General features: G+C 38.4%; 1 protein-coding gene across 2 annotated transcripts in view; it reads left to right on the top strand.

Moving 5' to 3' along the window:
* TMEM245 (transmembrane protein 245) overlaps positions 1-16802 on the top strand; it is an 86676-nt gene that overhangs the window by 53328 nt on the left and 16546 nt on the right. For both annotated transcript variants that reach the window (XM_075022718.1, XM_075022717.1), the window contains one exon: positions 4639-4784. In XM_075022718.1, the coding sequence (XP_074878819.1) occupies positions 4639-4784 (146 nt within the window). The remainder of the gene's footprint in view (positions 1-4638; positions 4785-16802) is intronic.

Below are 16802 nucleotides of genomic sequence, written 5' to 3'. Positions count from 1 at the left end.
TGTTCTTGTAACTGTATGAACTACCTCTTTTGAAGGCATCTAAAATTTGCATGCATACCTGGAGAGTAGTTACTAATGCTGTTAAACACTGTGGGAGACTGCTATAACTTAGTCTTGTTTGCACTGTACGTTTCAGGGGCTGTTGTGTCTATTCAGAGGCATGGTTTCTCATCTTTATGAAAGTCTTTCGCAAAGGTTCTTGCTGTAAAAACTAAACAGATTTTCTTAAAACACAAAAAGATAAATTAATGGAACTTGTTTTAGTAGGGTTTAGTTTGGGTTTGTTAACAGCTTATGACTGAAAGAGAAAGGACTTAAATCTAGGATATTCAGTAAATAGCCTGCACTAAATAAAGATTAATACAGTCCATTATTTGGGGCAGTAAGTAAATGAAAATGCTAGTTGTTGTGAGAATTTAGTTGAACCTTAAAGTACTTTTTAGGATAACTTAATGAACTGTCATGGAGTTCATGTAGAAATAATATAACTGCTTCTTAATTTTTCCTTGTGCCTTTTTTTTTTTTGTCTTTCCCTCCTGCAACAGCTTAATGCAATAAGCAGAAAAAATCCAGATATGACCCTAGGATAAATCACTGCAGCTTTCTTAACTTTTGTGATGTGCATTGTTATTGAATCCCATTTGGTATTATGTCATTGTTAGATTTACCTGCTATTCATGTTCCTTCCTTCAGAGCTAAAGAAAAATACCTTCCAGGTGAGGAGGAGGAGACCAGAAGTGTGACCTTAACGGTTCTTGTTCTTCTGGGGTCTCAAGGCATACTTACATTTTTTGCTGTAGCAAGGTTTTTTCCAATAACTTACTTTTCCAGGGGTGGATATCTTTAACAGTTTAGTTTTTCTTTAAGCTGAGATTTCAGCGTGAGCTGTTTTTTGCTCTCTTTTGGAAAGTCTTGAATTAAGAAGTTCATGGTTTCCTGGGAAAACTCACTATTCTCCAGTAAGGAGAAAGAGCTTTTGTATAAAGTTTGTTTTGCATGTGAGGGCAAATAGTTTCAGAGTTTTTGATTGTTTTAGTTTAGTTGCTGCATCTTTGACTGCTACCTGGCCCAATATCCTTTCCCCATCTCCCTTTTTTTTAATGCAGTTTTGGAATGGATTTTTTACATTTTGAATGGACTGAACCCTAAAGCTAGGTAGGCAGCATTTGAGCACATTTTGTGTGTTGCTATGGTCCAGCCAGTAGTGTCAGCTGAAAAAGCTGACTCTTGAAAATGCCGTGTCTGTGTTTTGACAAAAGATATATTTAATGGGCTACTAAGGGAGGTTTGGTTTGGTTGTTTAGTGTTTTTTTTCTAAATGTGAAACAGAAGGAATTCTTTTAAATTATGTCTAGGTAGACCTGTGTTTAAAAGAAAGCACTACTCCAGCTTTAAATGTACTCTTACTTTTTTTCATTTTGCAGGATTCTTAGTTGCTACAGAAGAGTTTTTACTAGTTTGAAGTGGCACAAACTAATTTAAATTTTCCAACAAGACAATTCCTGAAGTGGTTAGCTTTTCAACTGATTACAATTCAGTCCAGTTTTAGTCATCTTGAATAAAAATTTAAATAGTGAGTTTTATTTTGATAAATGGTTTAAAATATTGCACTTTAGAACAGAAATAATAGACACTTTGTTCAGAACCTCCATTTTGAAAAATACATCTTCCATCAAAACATTCAGTAGGAAGTAATCTGTGCAGCATATCCGTCCATGATCCAGTAAGACTGTATTCAGATCCTCAACAGACATTTGAAAACTCATCATTAGTTACAAGAGTGCTACTTCTATTTCACTTCTGAATACAAGATCCTATCCACACGCACACGCACGTGGATGTATATGTATGCTTTTGTGTGTGCTTGTATATATATGCACACTCTGCTCATACTCTGTTACAAAGATCAGAAGAGAAAAACTCCATTTGGCTGATGGGTATCCACAGTCCTGTGGGGAACACACAAATTTTTTTGATGCTGTAAAAAAAAGAAAAAAAAAAAGAACCCAAGACCAAAGCTTTTGGGCAGGAAATTGAGTATGAAAGGCAGATACAAAAATATTTCCTAAGTCTATGGACCTGATGCACAAGCAATTAAGTCATGTGTTTTCTTGATATATATGGAAATGCTGAATTACCATTTTAGTATAGAGTGTTTACTTGTAGCTTTCTCCTTGAATTCAGTCTATCCCCACTCAAATTAGAGTATTCAACATTTTGGGCTACAGAACAAGTTCTACTGCAAGAAACAGTAATCCATCAATTGTTTAACAATGGAGAGATCTTACTATTTTATCTTTGGTGAATTCCTCCTCGTAGTCATCAGCAGGATCTTGAATTGTTGCTTAGGAAACAGTTTAGGTAATATCTGAAATCTCAGACACCCTGTAAAAGAGGTCTGAAAACTCTCAGACTCCAGTTGCTATGGACGTATCTTTTTCCTGCTGAATGTACTGTTGAAGCTATTCTACTTGTTTGAAGAGTCAGCAAGCCACTTGATGATAAATTATTATATTCTGTGACTACTGCTTCTTTTTGCATTTCCATACCTATTGAGCTAAAGCAAATATGTTGATTTCTCAACATGCAGGTAATCTAAAATTCAGCTGATTTTGTATGGTGCTGTGGTTACGTGCATCTTGTCTTAACAGAAGGAGTTAGGTTTGTATTTTTTCCTAGTTTGTAGTTCAGTTTAACATCACCTTATTCCATTGTTGTTCACCCTCAGCTGTCTTTTTGGCTTCTGCGGTTCAGATAGGTATGTGTATGTTTTGTGTGCTGTTACTACCTAAGAAAGCAAGTTTCTTCTGTGAACACTGGGGAAGAACAGCTTTTCAAGTCAGTACAGGTGCTGTGCATGTTGCCACTTGAACTAATCCCTAAGCTCTTATTCGTAGCCTCTCTCAAGTCAGCCCTGTATGTTTCTCATACCACAGGGAATCAAGCTTTGCCTGTTTGCTGCAGTTCATTAGCTCATTCCCTGGCTGCTGTATTCTTTTCAAGAGGCAACATCTTCAGAAGTTAACTGAGGCAGTCCTAATAAAACAAGATCCAGTGGAGCTGTTTTTCACTTTGCTTTCTGAGAGTGTCAGGATGAGTAGAGATTGTACTTAGAGCAATATGCTGCTATCTGTGTTGAAAACTGCACTGCAAGAAGGATCTGTAGCCAGATCCCAGTGGAAGGAAGACAAAATACCACCTGGATGCCTGTTTCAGTATAGGGAGTTTTGTAGTAAAATAAGGAAATACTACAGTAGCTTTGGAGAAATGGCAGGCCCTATCAAGGAGAAAATAACCATAGTTGCAGCATTACAGAGGATGCTAAAATCTGATTCAAGCTTTAAGATTTACTCATTTGAAATTGTAACAAAACATAGCTGATGTTGCTACTGGCACTGGATTATTTCCCGTTAAACCAAGGCCTAATTCAGGGTTGGGGTTTTGGGGATTTGGTTTTGTGTGTGTGTGTTCGTTTGTTTTTATGATCTCAAAATGAATGTTAACAGTATACTGTTTAAATGTACTGATGTAATGACTTGTTTTAGTAGATAGGTTGGTTTATCACCCAAGGCAGAAGTTACACACCTGGGAAGATGGAATACAGCCTAAACCTATATATGATATTTCGGAAAGGGGTCACAGTAGGTGAACAGCTGAGTGTGACTTTCAGGTTAAAGGCTGGGAGGGTCAGGGGAAGTAGTAGTAACATTTCACTGAGTGGAGAGGAATTACGAACAGTGACAAATGGATGCCATTCCTGAGACTGGTAATGGTACTGGTGATGTTGTGCCGTCTGTGTTTTTTTTTCTCTGAGCGTGTTCAGAGAGAATGCAGGAAAAGGGCATGAGGTGTCTGCAGACTGGATAAAGTGCTTGAACATAAGAGACTCGTGGAGGTCAGGCTGTTTGGCTTATCAAAAGATTAAGATGTGGATGGACACATTTCTGTTATGTATGCTTAGTCCAAGAAGTTGCTGAGCCCACTGACAGGAAAATAAGGAAAACAGTGGACTGCAATGTCCAGGAAGCTAATATAATTTGATTGTATTTTTTTTGTCTTTAAACTGAAACAGTGGAACTGCCATCACTTCTGCTGAGACTCATCTTCAAACTCACAGGAGTAATGAATCAGGATTGCCAGCCTAATAAAATATTATAAATTTTCTGTTTGTGAGTTTTTGTTTAATTGATATCTGATATCCAGCTGCATAGTGACTCTTGAGACAACTCAGATTTATTTAGTGGTGTTTTGGTGGTGGGTTGTTTGGGGGTTTTTTAAGAATAGATATTACTATTCAGTAATTCTTTGATCTGCTAAACATGCTGGGGGAAAAAAACCCAACAACTAGAATGTTGTTGATCTGGATTAACAATATTCTAGTTGTTTGATCTAGATGTGACTTTGGGAAGAGGCTGAACAGGGCTAGAAGTTTTATAAAGTTTAGCTGTAACTGTTCAGTTCTTTGTGGAGGAAGTGAGAAAATTATTCTTGTAGCTCTGTGTGTTTCTCTAAATCCAAGCTTGTGGAATAGTATTTTGTGCCTTTCCAATGAAGTTCAATACCTGGAGCATAGCTGCATGCTGTAGTTCTGGAAAGTATTTATTGCCTTCTAATTTAAAACTTGAATTTGGTTTGCAGGTGATTTTTCTGACCACGCTGTTCTACCTATTGAGTTCCAGTGATGAGTACTACAAGCCAGTGAAGTGGGTGATAAGCCTGACACCTTTGTCTCAGCCAGGTCCCTCCTCAAATATAGTCGGCCAATCGGTGGAGGAAGCAATAAGGTATGTTGTTGATTTCTTGCCCTTTCTGGAAAATTATTTTTTAAATTTGATGTTCAACTACAAATACTTAGCAATTGCAGCAGCTCGTGTTTGAAGGACGAGTTGCAAATCTCTCAGATTTTCAAGAAGCTAGCATTGATGACTTTTCCCACTTGATTGTTAAAAGAGCAATTTGAGTGGACTTGCCTAAAAAAAATTTCAGAGGTCTGTAGTGAATACTAGTATTTTATAAAACTGATACACATGTGACATCCCTAACGTATCGGGAAGCAGTGTGTTTGCAGCTATGTTGGCATTAACAGCTGGCGCAGCTCAGTAGTAGCAGATTCATACAGCAAAACAGTTGAAATGGAGGACCTGACATCTGTGCTGTACACATTTCAGAGTTATTTAGTTTGAACTATTTTTAGTCTAATCTTGGGGACTAAGTACCCATTTGCAGCTGGAGTGTATTATATATGCTCCTGGCGTGCATTTTCCAGTTCATTTTCATCTGAGAGAAATCTAGTTCATGATCTCCATGAACCAAATTACACCAAAGGGAACAACAGGGGAGAGCTCTCCTTATCCCACTTAAAACACTACTGTACTGCATCTCCAGAGTGCATCCACAGTGTTTCATGCTTAATTACCGTTCTTATGTTCCACCTCTAAACCACTACAGTAATTGAAGGAGGATTTTTTGTGTTTTTAAATATGGTTCACTGAGATCTCACAATAAAGCAATTTTTGGGGTGGTACAGTAACATATTTCATTCGTCACAGATGACTGAAACTGTCAACTTTCACCTGTTAGCAGCTTGAAACACTAACATGTTGGTAATGTGATAAATGGATTTTAAATAAGGTGTTTAAGTCATAGCTCACTATTTCAAAAAGGTTGATGGACTGGGCAAAGTCAGCAGACTCCATGCTAAATTCTATACAGCCATTGTCTCTTACATCACTGCTTTCTGTGTCATCCTGCACATATATACAAAACATGAATAGACTTTAAACCGGAGATGTATTAAAACTGCTTTCCAGACTCATTGCCGAATGTTTGCCATTGTTCTTAGGTGTACTTTACAAGTAAGCGTTGTTATCTGTTATTGGAATTAAGCTGTTTCTGGGTACATTTTAACAATAAGAAGGTTATATCATGCTGTGTAAGATCTTGAACAACAATGATAACTGCTGTAGTCATTTGAAATGAAGGGGCAATCCAGCCACAAATTTGGAAGTCTGCCAAAAAGCTAATAGCCCTTCTCTTGAGTGACTGCTATTGAGTTTTCATTGATCATGTGGTTAATATCTCAGTTCTGTCTCTTCTGAAGAATGTGAGCAGATTTAGAAACTGAAACTTGTCTCACGAATTGTTCTCTTTAGCCCTTGGTAGAGGGGAACAGTGTCAAAAGCCAGGATATGGCTTCTCTGGACATGGATACTCTGAAAGGAGGATTGTATTAAATGCAATTTTAAGTTTATAGGTCTGTCACACAGGTGACCCAAGATATTTGACAGAGTTTAGAATGGTGGGAAGAAAGAAAATAATGTTAGAGAAGCCACAGGAAAATGAGTAGGAAAGAGCCGCCATGCATCAGTAACTGCAAAAGCCAGTGTCGGGAGAATGTGGAATGTGAAGCTGTTTGTCATACGCGAGGGAACTTAGTCTGTGTGTTCACTGCGGTAGCCTGAATCAGTCATTCATATTTGTTTGTTTGGAGTAGCCTGTACTTGGTGCCTTATTTGAATTCTTTGGAATGCTTTTTCTGAGATTTTTCAGAAGTTTCTCTCTCTTGCTCGGTTGTACCTAAGGATTTATCATAATGCTTCTAGATTAGCTTGCATTCCACTCCATACTTACTGTGATCTTCAGTATGTAAATATGAAGATTATAGTAACAAACTCCCATGAGTTTATGCATGCCCAATTTGTTGCCATATGAGAAACAATTGCCACCGCAAAGCATTTCCTTTGTGACAAAGTAGCAGCTGTCCTTTGTTTTTGAAGATGAGTTGTTGCTAGAGGGGTAGAAATGTGAAAATGGCTTGTTCACCTCATCTGTAAAAGGCGTGCAAAATGGATGTTGATGCTTGGTGGTAAGATGGGAGGAAGAGGCTCCATTTGTATTATGAATTATCAACTAATGAAACTTCTGTAGTCACTTCCGTCATTAGGCTGTGACAGCATTACACAATATGAATTCAGCCTCAAAATATGCACTCAAGTTGACCAAAAGTCTAGAAAGATCAGGTTATAAATATTGAAAGTCACCAGCTGTGTTCCAGCTCCCATCACTCTTCAGCAGGACATAGCACATTCACAAAGCTAAGAGTGCATCTGACTAGTCCTGTCAGAGGGTAGGGATCCTTCTCACAAGACATGCAGTTACATCACTGTTCCTCATGGACCAAATGACATGAAAATACTCTTCCTCCATGTTGTCAGTCACTTCTGTTGCTCTTTTACTTATAAATATGTTTGTAAAAAGTACTAGGGAACTTGGATACAATCAAGGAAGTCTGTTCCTTTGGGTCCTTTGCCATTTATTTCTGAGAAGAGGAAGGGGGAAAGGAGGAGGGCAGTCAGCGAATGGTTTCTGTAGCTCAAGAAACCCCTTAACTTGAAACTGTTATCCAACAAGCACCGAATCAAACCAAGACCTTTTCCCATTACAGTTTCTCTCATCAGAGCTGTGTTGTGATTTTTATTGTCTGGACTATAAGTAGCTATAGATGTTACAAATATTTTTCGAACTCCCTTGATGATGAGATTGCAAAGGCAGTGACAGATCTCTGTTCATAGGGATTGATTTATCAGCTGTATTGAGGTAAGAACTGCTTTCCAGCCTATTTTGAGCCAAGTGTTGAATCTAACTGTTTCTGTCACAATACCACAGATGTTAAACTTGCACTCCACTAGTGGGGGAAAAAAAAAAGATACAGCTGTGATGACAAAGCAGGAGTTTTAAAGAATTTGAAGGGAATTCAAGAGTTACCTGCTACAAGCCATGGGATGAAACTTCGCCATGGGATGAAACTTCCCCATGGGACCAACATGAGCCTTGCTTTGAGGAGGTGACTGTCGTAGCGGGACAAGGGGAGAGCAGTGATTGCCATTTACCCTGACTTTAGCAAGGCCTGTGACCACAGCATCCAGATGATTGAGGCATGGAGAGGAGGAGGGAACTCCTGTATGGCGTGAGGACCACTGCCTTGTGCTTCAGCAGGACAAATCCCACGTGCAGGGCAGCTGCTAGTGTTGGTGTGCCTCAGGTCGGTGGTGGGGCTGATGCTAGGGATCGTCTGAAGTACGGGCCTGGGTGGTAGTTGAGCAGCTTTTCTAAGAGTTTAGGCACCAAGAGGAGAGGGAGGGGTGCAAGAAGCGCCATTGCTCAGTGTGGACCTTCTAAGCCTGGGATCATAATTCAGTCTTTCTAGGCTTCTTCCAGGAAAAGGAGGGAAAGGGAAACACAAGGGATAGCCTCCTGGTGGTTTGGTCTTTCCCTGTGTTGCAAATGTGATTCTCTTTATAAGCTGGGCATTTGCCTTTGCGCCAGGTATCTCCCTTTGATGGAGTTGTCCCAGTTGTCGCAGCCAGCCTCCAAGCAATCCTCCAGAAGGGGGCCGACAGTGTTTGGACTTTAGAACAAATACAGTTTTGCAAACTATTCATAAATCAGTTTTCCCAATTTTGAGTAACTTTGATGATTAGTGTAAGCACTTGTATGTGCTTTGTTGCCATATACTGCCTTTGCTCCTTCTGATTGCTTGCATTTTGGGGAAGGCAGTACTTAATCTGCGGAGGGAGAGGAAAGATCAATATTTGCTTGATGATTCTGTAAAAAGTCTGGGAGGAAGATCACTACCAAAGGCATGTATGACCACAGGGTTTTCTGACTGATGTATGAAGTACTGGTGCTACTTCAAATAAAGCAACTAATTCAAAATTCACAGTGCCAAATTCCATGCTGGAATTTCCCGTGTCATTGCCTGCAAATGAGGTGGGAAATAAAAATTCAGGAAACTGGTAATAATCCTGAATACTGCTAATGTCTCAGTAGCAGAAGAACTTCTGTTCTCTCATAGTTTTGATCTTTTGTGCCCAGTTGGTTTATCTGTTTCTCTTTTCTTTGGTTTGCAATCAATCTCAGGTCTTTCTCACTCTAGTTTTAACTTTATTGGTGTGGCAATACTTCATTACTATTTCTTCTTCTTGATACATGCTTCATTTGCCCTTTGCCTTTTGTCCCTTCTGGCATTCTGTCCTTTTTTTTCTTCTTTAATTTTTATTTTTTTTCCTGTTTTCCATATTACCTAAGTGGGGATCAGCACAAAAATGTGATGAAATATGAAGGTAGTATTGCACCTTCATCATGTGCAAGAATCTTCCTTGACTGGCAGTGGTGTTTAGTAGCCTGTGAATATAGTAAATACACGTTTTTCTTTCACTGAAACTACTGAAAGTCAGCTACAGGAACCAGTGGAGAAAGGGGAGTAGAGAAGGGACTGGCAACTGCAGCAGAAGGGTTATACCAGAGTAGGTTGAGCTGCAGGAATTCTTTTGGCAGCACTCTCAGTCAGGGTTAGGAGGATGACTTGCTTTAGAAATGTGAGAACCACTTGGACCAGTTTAGTGTATTTAGATAATTTTAGTTTTCAATATTAGTGAAATTTTTCATTGTGATTATAATTATATTAGTGAAGTAGTATTTTGAGGGTTGGGGGAAATGATCTGCACATGTTGGTGTGAGATTTTCTTTGTTCAGAAAGGTTCTGTAAAATCAAGTCAGTTCTTAAGTCACCTACCTCAGTGTCTAAGTAGGAAAATTACGTCCTTTACCCCTTAAATAGGGAGGTGGTGCTCTTGCCTGGATTTCCACCCACCCTCCCCTGCCCCCCTGCCCCCCCCCAATGGATGAAGCAGTAATTCTCCAGTTCACAGGTCTCCAAAGTAGTAGCATGCACACCTTTGCCTGAACCATTTTCCTTTCCCTGAGCAGCATGTCGTTCTCTTCCTGAATGCACCATACCCTTCTTCCCTGAAGCTCCCATTCTGCTTGCTCTGGTGGAGATATTGCACATTACTAAGTTGCATGTTGTCACGGCCTCAGTGCAATTTAGTGTGTGCGATACTTTCACATGAGTGCATGCACACGGGTATGGCTGTGGCTTAAAGTTACTGCAGCTTTCAATTTTGGTGGGGCCTAATTACATTGTGAAATGGTCTTAAACCCAGATCAGTATTTTGAGTGATGCCTTGAAACGTGTTAGTGGACGTTTGTTCTGTAATGCCAGGAAGATGAGTACTGTTTGTTTTCAATTTGAGAACGGTTATCATTACTTGTTTCATTTTCTTCATTTGCCACGTACACTTCAAATTTGATCAGATTTTTCATTGGTTATATAAAAGTTACTTAAAATATTAGGTGTTTCTAAAGAGGAAATAGTAATCATTTCCCTAACTGAAATTTGCCAGAAAGTCAAAGAGAGATTTGATATGAAGAAAACCTATAGTGCCTTGATGGCTGAAATAGGTTCTTACTGATTTTTCAACTTCTATTTATTAACATTTAAAGAGATCTGAAATGAGCTACCATGCAAACAAACAAACAAACAAATCTCAGCTATTTAAACATCTAGCTGGTTTGCTGTGGCATCCTGGCAGTAATGATGGAGAAAATGAGATGGTGATACAATTCCCACAGAAAACAATAATCTTCCAGCATGTTAAGCTAATGCTTAGAAAAAGCAAAATGTGTGATCTTGTTTATTTTACTGCAACATTAATAATGTTTTTCAGATTAATTTTTCAAAGACAACTGTTAACTGATTATGTTTTGACTGAATTTTTGCATGCAATGTATGTTCTTTAGTAGCAGGAGTATCTCTAGCAGAAATCTCTTTTGTCACAGGAATGCATTTAACAGTGCCTCACTGAAACGTTATAAGCTCTCCTTCTGGTGTATGTTACAAGATGGGAATAGAGTTGAAAATGATTCTGTCTTAATGAAATAATTTTCTAGTCTAAAACTGGGAATAACAGGTACTTTTTTTTTTTGTTAAATTACATGGAAGAAAGGAAAGCTTCAGTTGAGTTCCTGAAAAAAAAGTAGGATGTAGTCTATAAATCTAGACAAGATGCTGCAATGTTTCAGTACGTTTGCGGAACCAAACTGACAGTAACTGTAACCTTATTATCCTAGTGGGCTAGATAGTAGTATTTATCGGCTGATTGTTTTAGTAGCAATAACCATGTGACTCGCTCATACCACTATTTTAGTCTTAAATATTCTCTCATATGCAAAAAAAAAGGGATTTGTCTTTACCTCTGTTTCTTTTTTCTTTTATATCAAAAATTCTTGTTCTTATTAAACACAGCTTTCTGTATATTGCTTTACGTACACATGGTTTTAAAAAGTTATTCAAAGAATGATACAAACAGATACTCAAAATTTCAGAAAATAATTTATTTGCTCATGTACTCCTTTTCCAAATTTACCTGAAACTATGAAAAGATGTTCATTATTGTACAGTCATAACTTGGGTCAAGTATGTCACAAAGCCTGTAGGAATTTTACAGTTTAGTATCCCTAATTCATGAGATTATTTAAGGGCATAATCTGATGCTGCATAATCTGATGCTGAAACAAGCAGTTCTCTTCTTTACACCATGCAGACTGGTATAGTGTATTTTCAAACACATTGACAGGTTACTGAGGGCTTCCGTGTTTTATATCAGGCAGTGCCAATTTGCTGCCATTCTTTCATGTTCCAGATGGCAAATTCTATATGTTCTAACAGCAATTTCTCTTAGTGCATTTTTGTAGTTTGCAATTCTGTGACTATCCAGTTTGTTTAACACTGTTTAACACCAACTTTTTTGAACAGTTATTTGTATGTCAGAACTTACGATCTTTAATTGAATGAAAGTTTAGTTGGTATGTGACATAGGCTGTATCAGTAAAAACACTGACACTTAACTTGCATCTGGAATTCAGGTCAGCCAATTAGTTTGTCTCTTTGCTTCTAAGGCAGGCCTAGTAGCTAACTGAGAAGGATGGAAAGACAAGGGTTGGTGAAATAGTTATTAAATGTATAGGGAAGACATCTTCTATTAGGCATTTCTAAGAATAAAGGGATACTATTGAGAATTATTTTTAGTGTAATATATTGCAGGATTTTGTGGTTGCATATCTAATAATTCTTTATGTGTGTATTTAAGGTTGCAGTGTATATTATTATAACCTTGGTTAGATTTCTGCTATTTAAAATACAGATTTATTGAAATGTAAGAAGACAGCATGAAGGCTGATATAAAACTTCAGGATTTCCCAACATTTCAGAGATTTAACATCACAGCTTTACCTTTTTGCTTTTTGTCTTATTAGGTTGAATTATAAGGTCTATCCATTATTTATTCTCTCCACCAGCATAAGCAATCAAAATACCCTCTTCTCTATGCTTGTGATTCATAATTTTATAATGGTAATATTCTAAACAGACTGGGAGTTTCTTAATATAAGAATGCAGTGGATCTCGAGCTTTATTGAGTCCAGCTAGCTGTTGGTCTCATTGATGAACTTTTCAAGCTAAAATGGGGATCGAAAAGAATTACATCCTTACAAGTGGTGCGGAGAATAATAAATGCTCATTGTACAGTGCCAGTGCACGCTAACAGCTAAGAAAGGCTTGAGTAAGGCTAAAGGGAAGACTGACTGCATAGCTGAACAGCAAAGTAACAAAGGCCAAGGAAATTATAAACTACGCTTTAAAAAGCTGAAGTTTTAGCTAAATGAAGAAAACAAAAGGATCATAAACTTTAGCAGATAGAAACAGGCCTAAAGCAGGGGGTGGGGGGAGTTTGATTCATTTACTCAAAGCTCCACCAAATTGTATTAAACCAAAATACCATTTTTCATATGCAGCAGAAGCAAGAAGCACTCAGGGGGGCTGGGGGATGACAAGGAGTACTCAGCGACAACAAGGCTGCTGCAGGCTGTTGCAGGGGGGAGGTAAATTGATGCTGTGTTGTTCATTGCTGTGAAGGTAAGTGGAGGGGGTCACGTTGTAAAACCCTTCTTACGGGCGAGCTGCAGCAGAGTCTCTCAGAAATTAGTAACTGTAGAAGAGGCTGTAGAAGGAACAGACAAAATGAGCAATAGCAAATTGCCGAGAGTGGATGATACTAACTCACCAAAGAAAACTCAAGGGCAAAATAATAATTAAAAAAGAAAGTTCCAGGGAACCCAGGAAGTACCGACATGTAAGCTGGACGTCAGTACTGTGCAGCTTAGTAGGAACTAAAGTTAAGGACATACCAGAACCTGGTGAGTATGATTTAGTTGCAAAGAATCAATCGAGTTTTCACAGAGAGAAGTTCTGGCTTACTCTTCATGTTTTTTGAAGTGGTCAGGAAGCAAGACCGTTAATAAGTTGATCTGGCTGCTATGTTCTACTGAAGTTTCATAAAGGCTTTTTACAGCATCTCTTTCCAAAGACTTTCAAGGAAATTAAGTAGTGATGACATAATAGAGAAGGTTTCTGCATGGATGAATAATCAGTTAAAAAGATATGAAACACAGGGCAGGAGTAAATAACGGTGTTGAGGTAGGGACTTCTACTATCCCATCTATTCATAATTGTCCTGGAAAAGAAGTAGAGAGGGACACCTCACTGATGCTGCAAAACTATTTGGGCTAGTAAGGATGAGGACTGATCGTGGAATTGCAGCAGGATTGTAGACAAACTCAGTTAGAAGACAGCAGCGTCTGGGGAATAAAATGACTGATGAAATGTAGTGTAGATGAAAGTGATGCATGCAGGTGAAAACCAGTCCTAACTTGACACATAAACTGATGCCCTCTGTGCTGACTGTTACCACTTGAGAGCTGTATTTTCAGGTAGGCATGCTAGCTCAGTGCTTGGTAATACTTAAAGACATCTGCCAGGCATATCAATCATTTAGATTTGTTACAACAGACATAGACAACAGAACCACAGAATATTACTGCCATTGTATGAGTCTGTGGTTTGCCTATACCCCGAATTAATGTGCCATTCTGGTTCCTGCGTCTCAGAAAACTAGGAGGGCAACAAGACTGATTAGAGGAATGAACGTATGCATCAGTTTCTGTATGAGGAGTGACTGAGCTGATTGGGACTCTCCAGCCTTGAAAAAGGACATTGCACAATTGAGGTTTGCAGAGTCAGAGCCAGTGTGGAAAGGATGCCTCGGTTGGACTGCTCATGGTCTCTTCCAACATAAAATCTTGGGATCATCAAAAAGCAAGCAGGCAGTTTCAAAAAATAAGAAAGAAGTGTTGGTTCATGTGACAGGCAGTAGACATGGGGAAGGTCTTGTCAAAGAATGTAGGAGCTGCGGCAGCTTGCAGGATTAGACAGGGCTAAGAAGAGCTATTAATTGAGGATTACTAAATAGACAGCCTGCATGAGGTTCATGATATACCCTGAGGTGGAAATAGAGGCTGGAAAAATGTTCAGGGGCATTGTTAACTAAGTTTGTACTATTTTGTTCCCTGAGCATGTGCTTCTGGCCTCTACTGGAGATGGGATGCTGGCTAGACAGACCTTTAGTCTGAACTAGTTTCCTTTTTTATACGTTATGTTCCATGATCCATATTGAGAATAGTTAGGTATTGCACTTAGTAAGCATTGTGGTCTGCTCATGATAAAAATCTGGAAATGTTAGAAATAGTTGATTCAGAAATAACTAATGCTCTCAAATGTGCTTCTCAGAAGAATAATTCTGAGTTTATGTGGTATATGTGACTAAAAGAGGCCAAAATATTCGTAATTATTTTTTAATGACTATTATGAATACAAAAGTATTGCAAAAAAGTAATCAGATCTAGAATTTCTTAGAGGTTGAACTAAATGTTAATTGTTCTTTTTCAGAGCATATAGCCATTTCTCTGTTCGAGAAGAAAGTCTGTTTGCTGCTGTGTCCTTTGGACTAGTTACCACTGTTTAAAAGTCTGAAGTTTTGATGCAGTCACTGGAGCCTTGTCCTGCCTTGAGAGGTGCAATACTTGCATGTTACACCATTTCAAGGACCTGTGCTTTGTTCTAGACAATTCCACTTTATGTAATTAGTGTCATTACTAGCCTCCATATGTTGGAGCTGTTACATCTCTTTGTTCAATTGTATCATTCCCAAGGAGAAAGTAATTTCAACAGCAAAACTGTTGAAATCTTGTCATGGAGTTGTCTCTGAAAATCGTTTGCATATTTATATTGCTCCTGAGATGATCTTATTCTGTCAAGAAACACTTAACTGCCACTTCTGCTTCGTTCATAGCTGGAATATATCTTAGTGCTCTTTGCTTATTTTCATGTGTAATTTGAAACTGAAAAATGATGAAGGTCTTTTTTATTCCTAAAAGAACAAAACCCTTAAAAGAAGTCAAAGAACAGCTTAAGAGTTTTTTTGCAAAAGAACTTCTTTGAGTCATTTCATTCTTCAGTGTTCTCCTGGTGATCACTTGAAATTTGGGGGATCATTGTAGAAGAATACTTCAGTCCTTTTTAAGATAATAGCTGTCCTTTGGTTGTCACTGGTAGCTTGTCTTTTGCAATGGATCTTGGTGGTGTCAGAAGGAAGAAAATGAGTTATTTGGCTTTGAAGTTACAGTGACAGCGGCTGTTAGTTTCAGCTGGGATAAGACAACACTGTGCAAAAAAGAGTTCCTGCCCTCCAGCTGCGAGAGTGCTGGCTTCTTTCCTGGTGTGAACGCAGCTATTTATGCTACTGCCCTATGAGTTGGATGGGGAGTAGAGAGCTGAGCTAGTTAGTTAAAACTAACCCAGAAAAAAAAAAAGTATTAGCTGAATTCATTGTACAAACTGTTGTGGCATGTAAAAGAGAATATGCTGGCAGGTGGACAGAGGAAGGATGGGGCAGAAATAAATGCTTGAGAACAGGGGAACAGGAGGGCTTTTTTCTTGCAGTTCTGAGTTAACCTGATTTGAAATAAATTGTGAACCTGCTGTGAACGTTGGAATGCATTACAGTTGCTTTTATACCTTGAACCTTCTACTTTCAAGATGTAAAGGTTGTATTCTCAAAAGAAATTGAGTAGCTGGAGTTTCTTAAAGTGTCATTTTGAATTAGTCAGCTCTGTATACAGGAAGATTTTGCAGCAAAGATGCAGTACAGTCCTTGTAATGCCTACTTAGAGAATATGGGAAAATACCAAACATCAGTGGTGTAAAGAAGATGATGAAAGAGTGATACTGTCTTTTTCTAGTAGTATTTTTGGCTTAGGCTGTTCCTGTTATCAAACTTGCATTTTAATTGGATTGTAAACCACTGTACGGCTTACAAAGTGTTTTGTAAAGTATTTAGGGAAATGCTAATCCTTGCAAATGTTTCCAAAGACAAATATCACTTTTGTCTAGTCTTTACTCTTACACCCATTCAGTGGCCAGGGTCAATATGGCTTCATTATAAATTTAGTATAGTAACCAGTAAAGCTCTCTCCTGACCTTACTAGATACTTACTCTAATCTTCCTGGAAACTCCAATTCTCATCATTTCAGCCCATATGCTCTTTTTTCCTCCCGTGCTCTGGGGACAGAGAGATCTAGAAAATCAAATTAACTCTGAGGTCAAAAAATGGATGCTCTGAGTTGAAGCTTGAGGTATGTTCTGCATCCCAGGAGTCTTCACTTTTCTGCCTCTTTCCTTTCAGTTGGGGTTGTTGTAGCATTAGGTTGAAAATCTTGAAATTCTGTTGTGTCGCTAATGGTGAACAGACCTTACCTGCAGGCTCTGTGAAGTGAACCTGAATTCAGGTGGACATACATTTAATGTAAACTTCAATAGAAGCAGAGGGGAAGCTGTAGACTTTTTATGGCAAATCAGTAAAAGAGAAAAAAAACCAAAAACACTAAACCTCACAAAACCCATAAAATGAAAAGGTAGCACTTTCCCTTGTGAAATCTACAAGCAAATTCCCTAGCTTTTCAGTTAAGTAGAAAGAACTTTCACCAAAAAAAATATTTAGGCCAGCTA

The sequence above is a fragment of the Buteo buteo genome, chromosome 3 (genome assembly GCF_964188355.1).
Source record: "Buteo buteo chromosome 3, bButBut1.hap1.1, whole genome shotgun sequence".
In the NCBI taxonomy this organism is placed as follows: domain Eukaryota; kingdom Metazoa; phylum Chordata; class Aves; order Accipitriformes; family Accipitridae; genus Buteo; species Buteo buteo.
This window is presented reverse-complemented; position numbering and strand designations above follow the sequence as displayed.